This window comes from Zosterops lateralis (assembly GCF_965231275.1).
Source record: "Zosterops lateralis genome assembly, contig: SUPER_6_unloc_1, whole genome shotgun sequence".
Taxonomy (NCBI): domain Eukaryota; kingdom Metazoa; phylum Chordata; class Aves; order Passeriformes; family Zosteropidae; genus Zosterops; species Zosterops lateralis.
Genome location: NW_028154616.1, coordinates 2,602,419 through 2,619,426, shown reverse-complemented (window position 1 = coordinate 2,619,426; position 17,008 = coordinate 2,602,419). Strand labels below are relative to the sequence as shown.

At 37.7% G+C, this 17,008-nt stretch overlaps 1 protein-coding gene across 1 annotated transcript in view; it reads left to right on the top strand.

The window, feature by feature from the left end:
* CCDC73 (coiled-coil domain containing 73) overlaps positions 1 to 17,008 on the top strand; it is a 74,454-nt gene that overhangs the window by 55,790 nt on the left and 1,656 nt on the right. The window contains exons 13-18 of the mRNA XM_083885370.1: positions 16 to 120; positions 4,665 to 4,775; positions 6,272 to 6,403; positions 10,200 to 10,368; positions 10,717 to 12,249; positions 14,922 to 15,055. Coding sequence (XP_083741496.1) covers positions 16 to 120; positions 4,665 to 4,775; positions 6,272 to 6,403; positions 10,200 to 10,368; positions 10,717 to 12,249; positions 14,922 to 15,055 — 2,184 coding nt within the window. The remainder of the gene's footprint in view (positions 1 to 15; positions 121 to 4,664; positions 4,776 to 6,271; positions 6,404 to 10,199; positions 10,369 to 10,716; positions 12,250 to 14,921; positions 15,056 to 17,008) is intronic.

The window sequence follows — 17,008 nt, the reverse complement described above, 5'->3', positions numbered from 1 at the left end:
GTTTGTATTAATAAGGAAATTCTCAGCTCTCTACAGTGTGTGCAGGAGCTGCTTCAGCGAATAACGCAAGCCAATGTTAGAATGGAAAGTGAATTAAAGGCACTGAAAGAAGACTATCAGGTCAGATTTTTCTTGATTAGACAAGCTGTTACTATCTGTTATGTATTTTTTAAGTCCAGAGCTGTTAAAGACATCTGTGTGCCTTTCAGAACTTTTGACCTCACTTCCATTGCTCCCTCAGCTCCTTAACTGTCAGCACGAACCTTGAAGCGCAGGCTGTGCTTTCCCTCTCCTCTCCCCAAAGTAAATCATGGTTGCCATCCTTAGCAGCCGTTTCTAGAGGGCAAAACCAGAACAGGGTTGCTTTCAAATATTGAAATCAAATTATTTTATGACTTTTGTTTCTTGTAATTTTTATATAGGTACACATTTCTGGGCAACATTTCAAATTTCAGGTCTTCATTCATAGCAGGAGCCTGTCTTCAGTTTTATTGAAGTGGAGGGCCTAAGACAGAGCATTATCTTTAGCCTTTTTTTTTGCTGTGTTTTCTGGCATCATATTTATGCTAGAAGTGGGAAGTAGCCACACCGGAGAGTGTGGAGTTGCAGCACTCCTCAGTTCCTCTTTGTCCTTGTTTAGGGCAAATTTAGGGAGGAAACTTTTGAAGTGGTCCCTTTAGAACCAAATTGAAGCGGCCTCTCCTCCCACTAGTTCGGGGACGTAAATTTCCTTCGAGAAAAGTGGAATAAAAAATTGTTTATTTAACAAGCAAAGTACTCACACCCGTGAAAAAACCAATAATATTAAACAATGAAACTTCTCGTCGTTCTGAAGACATGGCAAATTCAGAAAATCTTTCTGTAGCTGAGTCTTTTTTGTGGGTGTGTCCTCGGCTTTCTCTCCGCCTCTCCGGGACTCGGGTCCGGCGTCCCGGCCGCAGCGTAGCTTGGTAAGTCTTGGTTATCTCGGACGGAACAATAGCTGAACAGTCCCAAAAAACTTCTGGCCTCAGCTAACTAGAAAAAAACCCCACCCAAATCTAATTAAAAGCAAAGGAGAGGTCTCTCTCGCTGTCCGTGCTGCAGACAACACCGTCCGTGAGAAGGATTGCCGGGGAGCGAGTGCAGTTTTTGCAAACAAACTGCGCGCTCCTTTTGCCCCGCTTCGCTCTCGGAACCATCTTAAAGGTGCACAACTTAATGTCCAGCATAAACATAACAGACGACTGGGGATACAAGCATTATAAAGTCACTGCAGGACACTCTCTCAGCTTGCAAAAGCAGCTCAGAACAGTTCAGAATCCACATTTCAATAGCTGTCAGTGCACTGAAGATTAAGGTCATACCCTTTCCCATCAGAGGTGCCATGCAGAGTTCAGGTACAACCACTGACTGCATTATTAAAAATTATTATCTACTGTTTGCCCAGACATAACCACAACTATTCCACTTTTGAAGCCAAGGTTTTGAACTAGGAGTTCAGTTAATTTCAAATTGAACTTCCAGTGTGGATGTTTACTTTTGTTTCTAAATAAATGCTTCTATGCTAATTTGAAATTATTCACTTCCCTAAGACTTTACTCTTAACAGGTGTAAGTAGTTTGCCTTCTGCCACAATATTAACATAGGACTTTGATATTTTGATGAAACAAGTAAGGGTGAAGGTGAATTATGTTCTCCATCAGAAAGTGGCTAAAATCTCCCTAAGAATTAAAGCATCTGCAACATTTTTACAAAGATTAACTGAACAACCCTTTGGCTGTAGAATTGCCTAAAGTAGCATGATTTTCTGTGGCTTCTGTTATTTGTATATTGGGTCCAGTGAAACAGCTGGATTACTTGCTATTCATGCAGTCCTGGTTTTTGTTAAAGTAAGAAGGTAATGTGCTTTTTATTTAATTCTTTTTTTAAAGATGATTGGAATTGCTTTGTAGATTAAAAAAGAGGCTGAAGATAATTCATATGCAACCTTACTGATAATGACTTTAATAATACAGGAACTCTTTAGTCCTTTGTTTTAGGACTATTGAATAGCAAGTGTATTTTAAAGGGCTTTTTCCTGATAGCATTTCTGAGCTATTGTTTTCCCTCTCAGATAAAGTTGATAGTCTGCCTTAAAGCTCCAGCTAGAACAGTAAATGGTATCTGTGAATCTTCTCTTTGAAGACTGCACATAAATGTCTACAAGTATGGCTTATTTTCTTCTTGTTACAGTATGAACGGAGGACAAGTCTCTGTTTTGCAGCCCATGCAGGCCAAAAATTGATTTCTGGTTGCAATTATGCTAATTCAGATGAGAGCCTGCTCTGATTTAGGTCTGCTTATATTAGACATTGAGATGGTATTACTGTTTTCTATTGTTCTAACTACAGCACAAACCACTGCTGGTCACCAAAGCTTCAGTGCAGTCCTCAAAGGTAACTTCAGGCATAAATACTTTAGATGAACTGGGTGTTACCAGGCATGGATGACCAATAAGAGCCTCTTGGTTCAACTTTCACTCCTTGAACTGATGTAAACAGACCTTTTTTCAGTTTGATACAATTACCATAATATTCCAAGGAATGAGACAATGTTAGCTTCTTATTTTGCATTTTTTTAAAACAACAAATGGAACTTATAAAATAAGGAGCTGTATATGTAGCTTTAAAGAAAAAATTCTTTAACAGATGATAGAATCCTTGGGAATGCAAGGAATTCAGGTATTCCCCTGCCTGTATAACTAGCTTTAATGTGTAATCAGTTGCATACATCTGCCACTTCTGATATTTTGCCCTAAGAGCTATGCTGTGAATAACTATAATAATCCATCACCAAGGAGGTTAAATTGCAGGTGCAAGGAAAAGCATTCTTGGAGTTAAGAGCAGGTTCATCAAAGAGAGGAGGTCTTGCACTCCTGGTGTTGTGGTTTGAAAGCAAAATGAATGAGAGGCTCCAAGTCAGAGATATAATTTAATAAGAAGAAAGGTAAAAAGGTAAAAGTAAAATAAAATAAATACAATAACACAAAGGATCACTGACAGAGTCAGAATACAACCTGAGCAGGATGGTGGAAGCAGTCCAGGTGAGGTGCTCTTCCTGAAGCAGTGATCCTGTAGAAAGGTCTGGTAGCTGTGGTCCTCTGGGAATCCAGTGGATAAGTGCTACTTGCACTGTCCCAAATCCCAGCTTATATCCAGGTGAGAATGCTTGGCTCCTCCCCCTGGGCAGAGCATCTCACAATAGCATGAGAAGTGTGAAATGTGTTCTTGATGGCCCATTAACAGAGATAACCTCTGGAGGGAGTTACCTGTGACTGATGGGCCATTAGCAGGAGACACCCCAAAAGTCATTAGCAGGAGACACCCCAAAGGCGTTAATGGGCCATTAGCAGAAGAGGCAGGGGGCTTGGGAAAACACTAGCCCACCTGGTTTCAACAGTTCATGAAGATGGTGATAGAATAAATACTTTGTGTACATCCTACACTGCAACCCAGGACACCTGGTTTATACAACTGGATGAAAGATGCTACATTAGAGTGGGATTATTCAGACAATGTATTGCTGAATTGTCCCAGTTTCTGAAATACATAATCTGTAAAAGAAGATCCATTATATTCTTAGGCACAACTTCTCCCATGTGTACAAAAGTGCAAGGTGGTTTGAATTTTCTTAGTGTTAGTACTTGTAAAATGTAATTTTATGAACAGTGTAGCTAAATTAACAAAGGCACTTTAAAATTGGTGCTAAGTGGGTCAAAAAGTGGACTCATTTTTGGTTAAAAGATTTAGCAAAAAGGAATTATTTTGGAGTATTGCCTCCCATAACACTTTGCAAGTGGACTTTCAAAGAAGCTCATCAGAATTATAAATATGTAGCTGGTCATACAGCTTCCTGCATTAAAGTTATGCTTACATTATCAAACATATTTGTGTCCTCTATATAGCAGATAATGGAATGCAGTGACTCTTATCTTCCATATTGTTTGTTATAAAAATATGATAGGATAAAAATTCCAAGAGTACCTGATACGTGGGTGAAGTTGCTGTTGATTTACACAAGACTCTTTTAATATAGCACAGGAAAGCTGAAAGAGTTAACCCAAAAACTTTGCAAGTACAGTTATAGTATTATAAAACTTAATATTACTGTTATTTCAATGCACTCATATTTCAGTGACCTAATAAAAATAAATTAAAGCATAATCACATATATACTTCATGTTGCAGTAGATATGTTTTGGAATGTAAAGATTGTATAGTTTATAAGAGAGGTTAATAAACAATTTAGGACAAAAAACTGATTTTTTTTTTCCCTGTCAGTATACAGTAGTTTTTTCTTTAAGTACAGTGGCTCTGGATTATGCTACATTTCAAATCTCTCATCTCTGGACTTTATATTACTTTTTCAGCACATTAAAACTTATGCAGTGAAACTGAATAATGGCAAGTGTTTTTATGCCCTTTTATAGCCATTTCTTTTTTCATAACCTCCCCCTGTTTCCTGTTAGCTAAACTATAAGCACCTTTCTGTTAATTTATGAAAATTATTGTTGAGATAGCACATTATCACTGATCTGTATGGCACTTGCAGCATGTTAGAAGCAAAGGTCCAAGCAACATAAAACACATCAAAATTCATTAATGTGGTATTGATTATTTTTTGGATAATTAATTTTATTGCAGGCCCTTGAAAGAGATAATGAGCTGCAAAGGGAGAAGGTAAAGGAAAATGAAGAAAAGTTCCTTAATCTTCAGAATGAGCATGAGAAGGCACTAAGAACTTGGAAAAATGATGTAGGTTTATTAAATTAATGCTATAGTATTAAAAGTCTTTTTTTTTGAATAGTTGTCAAACATTTCAGGTAATTTCTGAAAGCCAAGAAAATATCACTGAAATAATGCAATAAAATAAATTAATTTCTTCTCCAGTAACATAGACACTTCTAGAAATTAATATTTTTTAAAGGCAGATTTAGGTTGATTTCTGTGCTCTGAAAGGTCAATGCTCTTCCTGCAGTTCTGATTTGAAAGGAATTCTTCACTGTGGACTGAGGGTGAAAGGGGATAAGAAAAGGTGTGTGTCTGGTATGTCCCCCTAGTGAATTTGCCTCTGTGGACACCTAAACAACAGTTTGTCTTCTATATTTGACATTCTTTCTATTACCTCATTACTTTTAAAGAATACTTCAGCAGTTGTTTAATCCAAAACAATTAGCAAAACACTATAGCTGTAAGAATTGTCTGCAATAATAAATGCATGTTTAGATGTAGGAAAGATTAATACCACTTCAATAAGACAAGATCTGCTTAATGTGTGGAAACCAGACTCTAAGCAGCATTTGTTTAATAGTCTGTCTTTTTTATTTCTATGTGCTTGGCACCTACTGCCAGAAAGGTTTTGATTTTGGTAGATAAGATTTCCAGGGAAGCTGTGGGGAGATAATGTGAAGTTGTCCTTGTAGTCCTGTTGTCTAAGGCTCACTCCTTTGAGTGCAGCCCCTATGGGGATGGCTGCAGCCATGAGACCACAAAACAGCTGAACTGTTCTGATGCTCAGTTCCCTGAGGAGGTTTGATCTCCCTGATTCCTTGCAGAATTTTATACCATAATTTCCTCTATAGACATGGGAATTTGCCCTGCTTATTTCTCAGGAACGTTTGCTTCTATTCTTTAGAAGATAATTGTTATTCCTTTTCATATTTCTGCTATGGCTAATTAGAATTTTTGTCTCCTAAAGTAAATCATCAAGGATAAAGTTAACACTGGTCTGGAAACCTTTGTAAATTAAGTGTAGGTATTTCTGTAAAATTTCCCTTTGGTTATTTTTACAAGTTGTAGTTTAGACCATTCAGTTGGTTCTAAATACAAAATTTTAATAGTTACATATGTACTGAGGGAGCATTGGATACTTGAGGCTATTTACAGAGGTGCTAAGCAAATTATTTGCTGTTGTGGTTTCTTGACAATGTAGGTAAGAGAATGAATGTTGAATTTATCTTTGAGCCAAAAAGGAAGAAAGCTACAAATAAAAATCTCACTTTTTTGGAGCATTGCTACTAGAAGTAAATGATGAAAAAAAAATCCCATACCAGTTACTAAAAGCTATAATCTGTAATGGAAATGTGGTTAAAATTTTGGTTTGAATGAAAGAGCTCAATTACTTTGAAAGAAATTCCTTGGCATGCTTTCTTTTAAGAATGCATTTGCTAAGCTATCGATACCTTTGAAAAATACCTATTTGAACATGCAGTAAAGTGTTCGTGTGCTCTGTGTACTTGCAATTATTACAGGAGGAAAACATGAGAAGAGAAATACACACTATTAAAAATGAGCTGAATTCCCTTAAAGGACTTCAGAGACATCTTGAAGATTATCATCCTCCTCAGGGAAATCAGCATTCTGAGCAAGTGGAAAACCTGCAGGTAAGCGTCTTTACTGGCTGCAGTGTGTCTTGTAAAAATGCTAGAGAACTAAAGTTATGACAGTTTTTGTAATCTTGTCTATCATGTCCGGTGATCCTCCTTTGACATGGCTCAACCTAAAAATTCATGTGACAATGACCCTAAATATCATTGAAATTAACTGTACCCACAGAATATTCTCCTTTCATCAAGATGAGTGCTTACATCATAGAAACTTGAGATAGTACTTCATTAATAAATTTTTAACTAATAGACAGCAATTAACTTAAACATATACATGTTTAACTTAAAATATCCATATTTTCTATGGATATTTCTCTGGATATAATACTGGGGCGGATCCAACTGACTTCATATGTATGTCAGTTCCCTGGAGGTATGGAAGTAGGTCCACTTCTACTGAGAGGAACTTATTTCAGCTTCTTTAAAATCTGTAGCATGGGACAGATCAGAAGGTTCTTATCAATACACAGGTTATCTAAGTTCTTCAGTTTTATGTCACATAGCATCTTTTAAAAGTCATCAAAGGCACAATGAGGTCATCAGCTGGTGAATGCAGGAGGTAAAAAAGACTTCTATGCAGTGCAGGCTGGACTGGAATTGAGCTTGGATTCTTGGGTGAACCAAATCCATGTTCAGCTCTAGGTGCTGGGCACATATGGGAAGGCAACAAGTGGTTAAGCACACAAAGATGGGTCTTTTGGAACAAAAGGAAGAACATGTAGCCCTGCAGCTCTGTGTTATCCCATGATCAAACTGGATTCCAAATTTGTATTCCAGTCTTCTATAAGATTGAAAAAATTGGGCAGAGTCAGAAGCCATAAGAACCCCTCTCTGTGCATTGAGTGTGTTCTGTTGTTCTGTTCAGTGTTGGTTATACCCATTTTCCATTAACTTTTGCAAGCAAATCTGTCCTTCAAACAATGGAAAACTCATTTTTCATGTATACAATCTTGGTTTTAGTGTTAAGAAAATAGGAAGACACTAGGACTGTAAAGACAGGTAGCTATTTTAGAACTAGTCCATGAATTGTCAGTAAAATGACAAACAGTAAAATTATTTTAGGATTTGGAAGAACTTCAAATCCATTTCTTTACAATGCATGTACATATGTAAGTTTATAGCTCTCACACAAACATACACATATACATGGCTGTGGTATGGGCTTAATAATGCAAGGGAAATTAGACTTGAAATGATTACGCATTGTGCCAAAGCTGAAATCTACAAGGAGTAATGCAAATTGTGCATCTTTTGAAGATCACTGTTTGCTTGAATGGAAATGGAATATTGATTTTGTTTAGGATGCAGAAGCAAAGTGATCAGGCATTCATGATAAACAGTAGTGGTGCTTACTAAGATAACCCACGGGTTTGAAAGCAGAAAAGCTTAAAGCATATGCTCGTAAATGCAAAAGAAGTCAGATGTCTTCCAAATATACATCATACACTATCTTATGGCATATTGCCACACCACTTTGTGTTGTGCAATCATTAGATTTCCAAGGCTAGGCACGTTGGACGGAGTGGAATGCTGCCAAGAAACTGAAGATGCAGCAGATCATATTGGTTATTCTGATTTGTGGAATTTCACCTTGTATCGCTAATGAGTCAGCATCTAGTGACACATAAAAGGGAAAGGTGTTGGCTTGGATTTAGATCTTCACTGTAGTTCCAAGTGTTCTAAGGAAATATGCTTATACCTATTTATACACCTAGTGCAATCTGAAATCCCTGTGGTTATTTGTGGGGCATGAAATTCAGAATGTACTGAAACTTCATGCTGATCACCTCTGCAATAGTTATTAAACCAAAGACATTTTTAAAATAAAGGTACAATGTCAGACCCCATTACAGACTTGGATTACAATTTAGTTTAACCTTATCATGCTTCACATTTATTTTGATATAATTTGTAATTCAGCTGTGTAGCATTATAGAACAGGGTTACACCCAGCAATGGCTTGCTGTAATTCTTTTGTGGGTATATGTGCAGGGGGATCTGGTTTTCAGAAGGGTTTGAATTTCATACTATGAAATAGTATGTTGAAGAAAAGGATATTTAGAGATATATGTGTTTCTTAGTTAGATTTTACTAAATCACAGTTTAAAAGTTTCATTATTTAGATATTTTAATTTATCCATCCCCTATTTTTTAAGGGCTGAACAGCCATTTGAATTTATTGAAAAGTAGGTTTCTCTAACCCATCTGAAAACCTGGAAAGGAATCACGAAACCCTTCTGCCTTTCTACAAACACTTTGTCCTGTTTGTTTCAGTTGAGCCCATACCAACAAATGTGGTAAGTTCCACTGCAGTGGGTGTCTTACTACTGTACAAAAGAGTAAAGTGGTGCTTGGTGGTTCTGTCTGAAGAAAGAGCTCCTACAAACAAAAGATTGTAAGATAATTACAGCTTTCATGAAAGAAAAAGGAAATTTCTACTATTTGTATTCAAAAAGCTTGAAAATGTGATGCCAGTGCTATATAGAGCAAAGAAGCAAAATTAATTAAAAACCTAAAATTAAAAAAGATACAATATATACAATTTCCAAATCAGAGTGACAGGGAAAATAATGATAAAACACGAGGAAAAGAGAAAGAAATTTCAACTGGAACTTTAAATTGAGAGTGGAGTATTTGGCAGAGGAAAATGATTTTAGGACCCTCCTCTGTTTACCATGACTCCTCCATACCCCAAATCAGCAAAGCTGGGAGCATCAAGATGTTTCTGTGACCTGTAGGAAACTGTTCCTGGCAGATTTGTGTTCTACATCCCCATCTCTGCCAGCACTGCAACAGCCCCATTTTTTAGCAGTGCTTTCTCTGTGCCTCCCTCCACTCTGCAATATTCTCTGTCCTTCCCACACACCCAATGCCCAAGCACAGCTCTTGTAACCCCCTCCCACATCCCAGCCTTCCTTCTGCAACACCTCCAGTCACCCAAGTATCTTCAGGTTTTTCCCACATCTTTTATGGACTAAGCTCCCTCCCACATCAGCCTACTTTTATATCCTATCTTTAGGGCAAGAGCCAGCACGTGCTCCTGTCTTCAGCTGCCAAACAGTTGATGATGATAAAGGATGATGATTTTCCTTTATTTTGGTGGGATTTTTTATCCTCACTATTCAGGCTCTAGTTTCCACAGAACTTTATTGACTGCAGCTTTCAAAACTGAACACAAATGCAGATGCAGTACTATACCAGTGATTTAGACTTTAGGTAGACAAATCTTTCAGGCTTCCATTCTTGTTGAATTTGGCTTAAATTCATGAGAAAAAGCTATTTGGGAAGAAATGAGGAACTGAATGTCAGGGATTGCAAATTCAGAAGCCCTACTTGCCTGTGAAATGAAGTTAAAAGTCCTGGACAGTTTGCTAAAAAAAGAAGTTTATATATGCATGTGTTGTTTATGTGTGCATGTGTTTGGGTGTGAACAGCAATCATGCAGGATTTTTCCACATGGAATTACTGAGCAGGTCACTGAGTGGGCCAGTAGGGAGAGGGAGTGATCCAGTCACCACGTGTACAACACAGATTCCTTCTACTGAGGAATTCTGTCAAATGTGTAACTTTGTGGACTGTAACATAGCAGGACTTGATTTCTTTCCTACTCTTCTGGGGTATTAGTCTGCTTTTTTATTTTCCTCTGATTACATTTATTTTTTATACTTCAGGTCTTTGTTTTCCATCAGAATTGTAAAACTAATTTTAAATCTCAATCCTGAACTTTTTACCTAATCAGCAACTATAGTAAATTACTAAAATACCTATAATCTTTTGTTCTTTCTTATGCTAGAGTGGTCAAGAATACTCAAAAGACAGCGAAATACAGGCTATTCAGAAAAAAAATGAGTTTATCCAGCCTGTAATAAGAAAATACGGTGATTGTGGAAATGAAAAAGAAACTGAAGTGAAAAGCATGAGGGACCAGTCTTCAAGCCGTGAGGAATTAAAGACAGAACAAAGTAACCTCTCATGGATAATAGAGATAAGTAGTATGGTTGAGAAAGGATAAATGTTTTCAGATATAGTGCAGGACAAGAGAGGATTTAAATCCTGAATTAAATGGTCATGTTTAAAATCTACAGAATGTTAATACTTTCTCTGCTCTCTCAGTTTATAAATACTTTGCAAGTTACCATAGTGTAATACTTACCTTCAGTAACTCTTTGACAAGATTGTGTGTGTAATATAAGATATCAGTACTGATACCAGTCCTGAGCCCATCTCTGGAATTTCTAAACTGTAAAAATGAAGCATTATACAACCTCTGGGTGATCAGTCAGTAACTAGAGAATACATTCACTCTACAGATTCACAAGTTCTTGAAAACAATTTTAAGGATGAAATTAATGTTGCTAGCCCTTGTGAAGTAAAGCAAAGGGAGGCTTCTCCCAGGAACACCTTCTGCACAGATACTGATTTAACTACCCAAGGACACACCTTGGAAATGCATGCCACTGGATGCAGAGAGGCAGAAGATGCAGGAACAACACACAGAAAGTTACCAGATGAAAACAGTGCAGATGTAGATCAAAAGCCACGGAACAGCACTGAGCCTTTGGCAGCACTCCACACACAAAGAAGGAAGGATTTTTTAGGCAGTGCTGAGACTGTAGATGCTGACAGGAAAAATGGAAGTCAGGAGACTGACACTAGCAAGGAAGAACTGTGTAATACTGCAGATGAATCAACTTGTGCCAAGGCAGATGCAAACTCAGACACCAGACAGCACAACAGAAGTGTCCTTACACCTGAAGCACCCAAACCTGAGTCTGAATCTATTCTTTGCATTGAGAAGAGTGCTCTGCATGAGAGAAATACAGACAACCACCAAGCTAAGGAGCTAAGTTTTGGCATCCTACCTTATACTAAAGAGAATTCTCAAGCAGAATACCAAAAATGTGGCTTGCTGAATAATGACATTTCTGTAGGCAGGGGATTACCTAAAACAGAAAAAACCTTAAATCTGAGTGCTTTGCATAGAGATAAACCTCCTCTGGAACAGACACATGTAGATGCTGAAGGCAAAAATTATGACAATTCCAGAAACGTGAACAGCACTGGTCTTGTAGCAACTGATGCTCAATATCCACCAACTGTTTGTTGTGATAATGCAGGTGGTGATGATGCTGCTGCAAAAGAATGCAGAGATAAGTCTCTCTTAGGTACTTTTCCTTTATGCCCCCCCAAAACCGAGAGAGGAATAAATGCAGATGACATGCACAGCAAGCAACCTGAACAAGGCAGTGCTAAACAAACAGGGAATGCGACAAATACATGGACTTCAAATGCTGAGGCCAAACCTCCAGGAAAGGCTGATGCTCTCGAAATTGCTCATAAACCCCCCCCAACAGATGAGGCAAGTACAGATAAAGTGATTCCATGTAAAAATGTTAACAATGATACTCAGATACACTCCATCAAAACTGGACATTCCCTGGAGATTAATACTTCCACAAATAACACATTGTTAAAAGAGAAGAAAGACTGGCAGACTAGTACAGTTCCAGGAATGAAGTTTGCTGAGGGTCACCTGAAAGAATCATGCTCTTTAGCCATGAGAACATCTGGAAATTTATTAAACATAAGTGTAAGGTCATCCTTTGATCTTTCAACCTCAGATAAAAAAGCTGAGAAAACTCCACTATACTTCAATTTTTTACCTCTTGGTTCTTGTTCAAGAGTAAATCAAATGAGAGGTCAAGCTACATGGACTTCAGCTTCTAAGGAGCCTTCCTTTTTGAAAGACAAACCACCATGCTTAGTGGAAAACACAAACATTATTTCAAACACACAGAGTCAGAATGTCAGTGAGAATGTGGACAGTGGAGAAACAGGACAAGGTAAGAAAATATAAGCATTCATGTTCTGAACCATGTAGTGCTTAGAAAAATTACCATAATTCTGATGATAATCAGATTTATACCTTAGTGTAGAAACACGTAAACCTGACATTTTAGTTATATTGCAAAAAGGTAAGATTGCTGTTTATATTATAAATGCAACTAAACAGCTTTTGTTAGCTTATCAATCAATTAGTTGATTAAATATTTTTTTCTCATATTTCCTTTTGTGAAATAACAGCAGTGCAATGACAAACTGAATTTTGGTACACATTTCTAACCCTAATGTAGAGCATATTCTATCAGGGTGCTGCATGGATCTGAAAAGCACTAGGCAGCTTTTGCAGATTTTTCAGTGTTCTCATTTTGCATCAAAATTAGGGTAGATTTTGAGTAAGTAGATGCTTCTTTGAAAGGGGCTTAAAGAAATTTACTTTTTATTGTACATCTCTAATTTAGATGGACACTTAAAACCATCTGAATGTGCTGAGTGTGTGAAAGAACTTTATGTTCTCTCAGGCTCTGGAAAACATGGAACTTTAAGTGCTCAAGGAGCTTTTTAAATCTCCTGCTATTGACACTTCGTTATTATTTGTTGAGCAATATTTTGCACATACAAAATAGTAAATATGAACTTTATTACATGGGTTTCTAAATCATTACTGAAACGTGGAAAAATTGTGTTTTGCAATAAAATGAGCTGGTAGATTACCCCAAAACTGGAGCCCTGGGTGCTTTAGATGTTTTCCAAAGAGCAGGATCCACAGGACGGGGTGTTTGTGTCTATTTGAGTTTTTGGTGGTGTATTGTTTTCACTTTTGGCCCTTGAACACACCAAGAGCAGAGTGGACTCCAATCTTAAGTTTTGCAGCCAGTGGCAGACAGAAACCCAGCAATCTGGTTTCTTTACATTGTTCTGTTGTTATGAATTTAGCTCTATAGGTAATTTTCTGTCCTTGGTCTCCTGCCCATGCAGTTTTTGGAGTTCAATTTCAGACATGTCTTTGTCCCTAAAACAGTAATAGTGACAGCAAGGTAGCAGAAGCCTGATCTTAGATGGCACATTATTTCCTTTTATAATGTGAATTTTGGTATCTGTTTCAATAAAATGGATGCCTAGTTACACAATGTTCTGCATGTATCTTTTCTATAAGAACAGACAGCGCTATCTGAATTTCTTCCCTGTGAGTTCCTCCTCCTCTTCTTGTCAGAAACCTTTCTGTATGCAAAGTACTGGAAGTCCAAGTGACTCTGAGAGATTCATCCAAAGGAATGGGTAGGGAACTAACTCCAGTCCCTCAACTGAGTTGCCCAGTGACCAAACCTCTTGAATTCCAGCAAACCTTCATGGTGAGGGTCGTGGTCTGTGTCCCAGATGTGCCTGGTGCTGCCAAATTGAGATAGGTCCCTCCTTGAGCCTGCTGCCCTCTCAGAGTGCTGCACCTCCATGGGATTGTGGAGAACCTCCCTGGGAGGGCTCCTACAAGTCACTGAGGTGCATGGCACTGCAGCTCCCAGTGTTTATTGTGCCTGGGGTTTGTGGTGTTTTGTTTACAGATCTTTCCCCAAATGGCAAACCTGCAGTGGAATCCATGTGGACACTGGACCTACATTTTAATTTTTTTTTTTTTTTGACTGAGTGGAGCACAAACCATTTAGTCAAATGGGAGACCTAGAGGTGAAGAGTATTGATGAAAGAGTTTAGTAAACCTATCTGAGGGAATTCCTTCTACTGCCTCACCACAGTGCAATTTACTATTTATACACTGGTTCCCAGAGAGCAGACACTCCACATCAATAAATGAAGGAATGAACTGGGAATGGGAAAGATCTTCTTGGCAGATGATTAAAAAGAAAAACAAACACATAACAATTTTCCTCTTCCTCCCAAGAGAAAATGTCAGTATTCTGAAATAACTGTTACATAACCATGAGGTAACATGTATTTTCATAGCAAAACAAGATTTTACTGTCCATGCAGCGATCCACAGGCATCTGTGTAGTTGCACTGTGAGGAATTGTGAAATCATGCTTGTATTTTCACCCTGCAAGGAATTTGATACTGATTTCAACAGAATCTACTGATGCTGCATAAAGCCTCTGAAGGACTGGAGGCTTCTACTTGGCTATGATTAATCTACTCACCTGCCTTTCCTACCTTTAGTAGATGGCTATTGCCTGACCACCTGAAACAACAGATATAACCATTAACAAAAAGATTCCTCATTTAAAATGTTTTTGATTGGCTAAATTGCTTTGTATTCATGTCTTTTATTACAAGTCACCCTGGATTATCATGTTATAATGGCATTAACTGTGCATTTTATTGTCATTATCAGAAGGTGAGTTTAAAGTAATAGTGCTTGAAAAAATATATTCAGTTAGAATATTTATCATACACTTTCTATAAATCACTTGTCTGTCATTAACTTAATATGTGAAAATGAGAGAAAACATTTTTAATCAAAGAAGAAACATACCTCATCTTTGGAGAAAAAATAGATGAAGCACGTGAAAGAAAAAAATGAAGGGCAAAAGCCTACAACAAAGATCCAGTGATTTAAAACAAAAATATTTGATTTTTTAAGATCAGAGGTAAACCAGTTTAGTTATTCACAATTAGTGCCTGGAGACTAAACTGCAGTTGTTACCATTTCCTTTTTGTCAATCAGGTTCCAGCAGTTTGAACAGAGTTGCCAACACTTTGAATACCTCTAGTATCCACCGAGAGCCCCAGGGAGAGCCTAGTGAAGAATGGAATGCTACAGCAAAGGCTTTTTATGATTCTTCTTTTCCCACAGAACATGTAAGTCAATTAAAAATATTGCAGACCAGACCTCAGTGAGCTAATTCCACAGATATTTGTCCAACTGTACCCATCTGGATACTTTAAGGCTGAGTCAATCTCTGAAATAATATCAAAAGGGCAACAAGACACCATTTTTCACAATTAAGGTTGATAGAAAGCAGCAGGAAAAAGTCACAGCATATGAATCAAACAGATGCTAACCAGTCTGTTTGGGAGGGGAGGAAGAGGCTAGTCTATTCTGTACCCTAATAAAAATCATCATCTACAGTAAAAGCCGAAGGTAAAGAAAAAAAAGAGAAAGGAAAATAGTAGTATGTAAAAGTAAAAAAACATTGTTTCCTCTATTACTTGATAGGACCCTGTCATTTAAAATAATCCATGAAAGAATAAAAACTCAGCACATCTATGAATTGGAGCCTATCCATTTATCACACTGTAGTTAGGTGATGCCCTATTTAGAGTAATCTTACTATTTTGTAGGGTAATATTATACAAACATGTAAAACCTTGTTGTTTCCCAATGGCTCATCACTGCATTTTCAGATCTGTGTTAGACTCTGGGGCTCGAACAGCTCTAACTGCTCTATTAGAATTTGACCCAATGCTGAATGTATCATTCAAAAGTGATACAGTAATTTACAGCCGTTTTTAGAATTTAATTTTTAGAAGAGGTTCTAGAGGTATTTCTCAGGTAGTTAGGGCTGTCTCTGGATGAGGTGTGTAGTGGTTTCAAGTGACAAAGTTGGCTGACTTCAGCAGATAACAGGTCTTGATGCCATCAGCATCCACATTCCCTGAAATTCACAAGACTGATGTTTTAAATTACTTGACTTTCCTAGCCTGAACTTGTGAATGACAGAGGTGGATTTTCCACCAAACACAGTGGTGGTATTTACTGTGTGTCTCTTGCTTTTTCTCAGAGGTGAAGCCAGGAGCTGAGTGAACTCCACTATATAACCTACAGCTGAAGCAAAGCTGTATTTCATTATCTGGCTGTGGTTATGTCTGCTTTGTCAACTCCAAACTAAAGCTCCTGCTGTGCTAGCTAAGTAAAAGCAAAGATGGGCAAGAACAGTGCCTTGCTTGTTTCACCTTAGATTTTCCAAATCCTTAATCTACAAAATCTCAGCCTGCTATAATGCAGAGCACTCCCTCCTTTCTGTGTTGGTGTCATTCTGATACCTTCTGTTCTCAGCTTTGTCATTTTAATGACCAATATAAACAAGCTGTTAGGAGATTAAAAATGGGCTCGACAGTTTTTTGCTGCTTCGTTTGCTTTGACCAACATGCATGATTGCAACTAGAGCAGACTGAAGCCTTCTACAACTTGGGTAGTCTCATTCAACCACAGTACAGTACTCCAAAAAGGGATAAAAATTATAAACAAATGCTACAGGTGCACTTATAATTCTAGTAAAAAAATTGAGAACTGTTTTAAACATTAGTCTGTCCATGTTTCAGTACCACGGTAAGGATGAATAAGCAGCCCCAGCTCAGTTTAAACATGCAGTTTTTAGTACAGGACAGGTTCAGCGCCACAGATTGCTATTCCATAGAGATTTTGACTAGTGGCTTGCAGTGAAGTATGATCTGTTTGTTGCTGAGGCCTTGGGGAAAAGCATGAGAGAATTAAGAGGTTGAAACTTTTACTGCTCAAAGTTACTTCCTTACTGAAAGGGAGATGCCAGTCATTACCGACCTAACTATTGGTACCTTCAGCTACATGGCAGCAACGTTGTTACAAATGCAGGAATGAACAACTTGCATGAATTCTATTGTTCATATTTCAGACTTTAAGAAATGCTTGTACCCTAGGGAAGGTAAGCTTTAGCACAAAATTAATGTGCTAAAATAAAAGTAGGCCTGATAAAGACATAATGCCTTAAGACTTGGCTGGGGCACAGTTGCCTAATTTAAAAAAAAATGACTGAGCAGAGGAGGAAGGTCTCA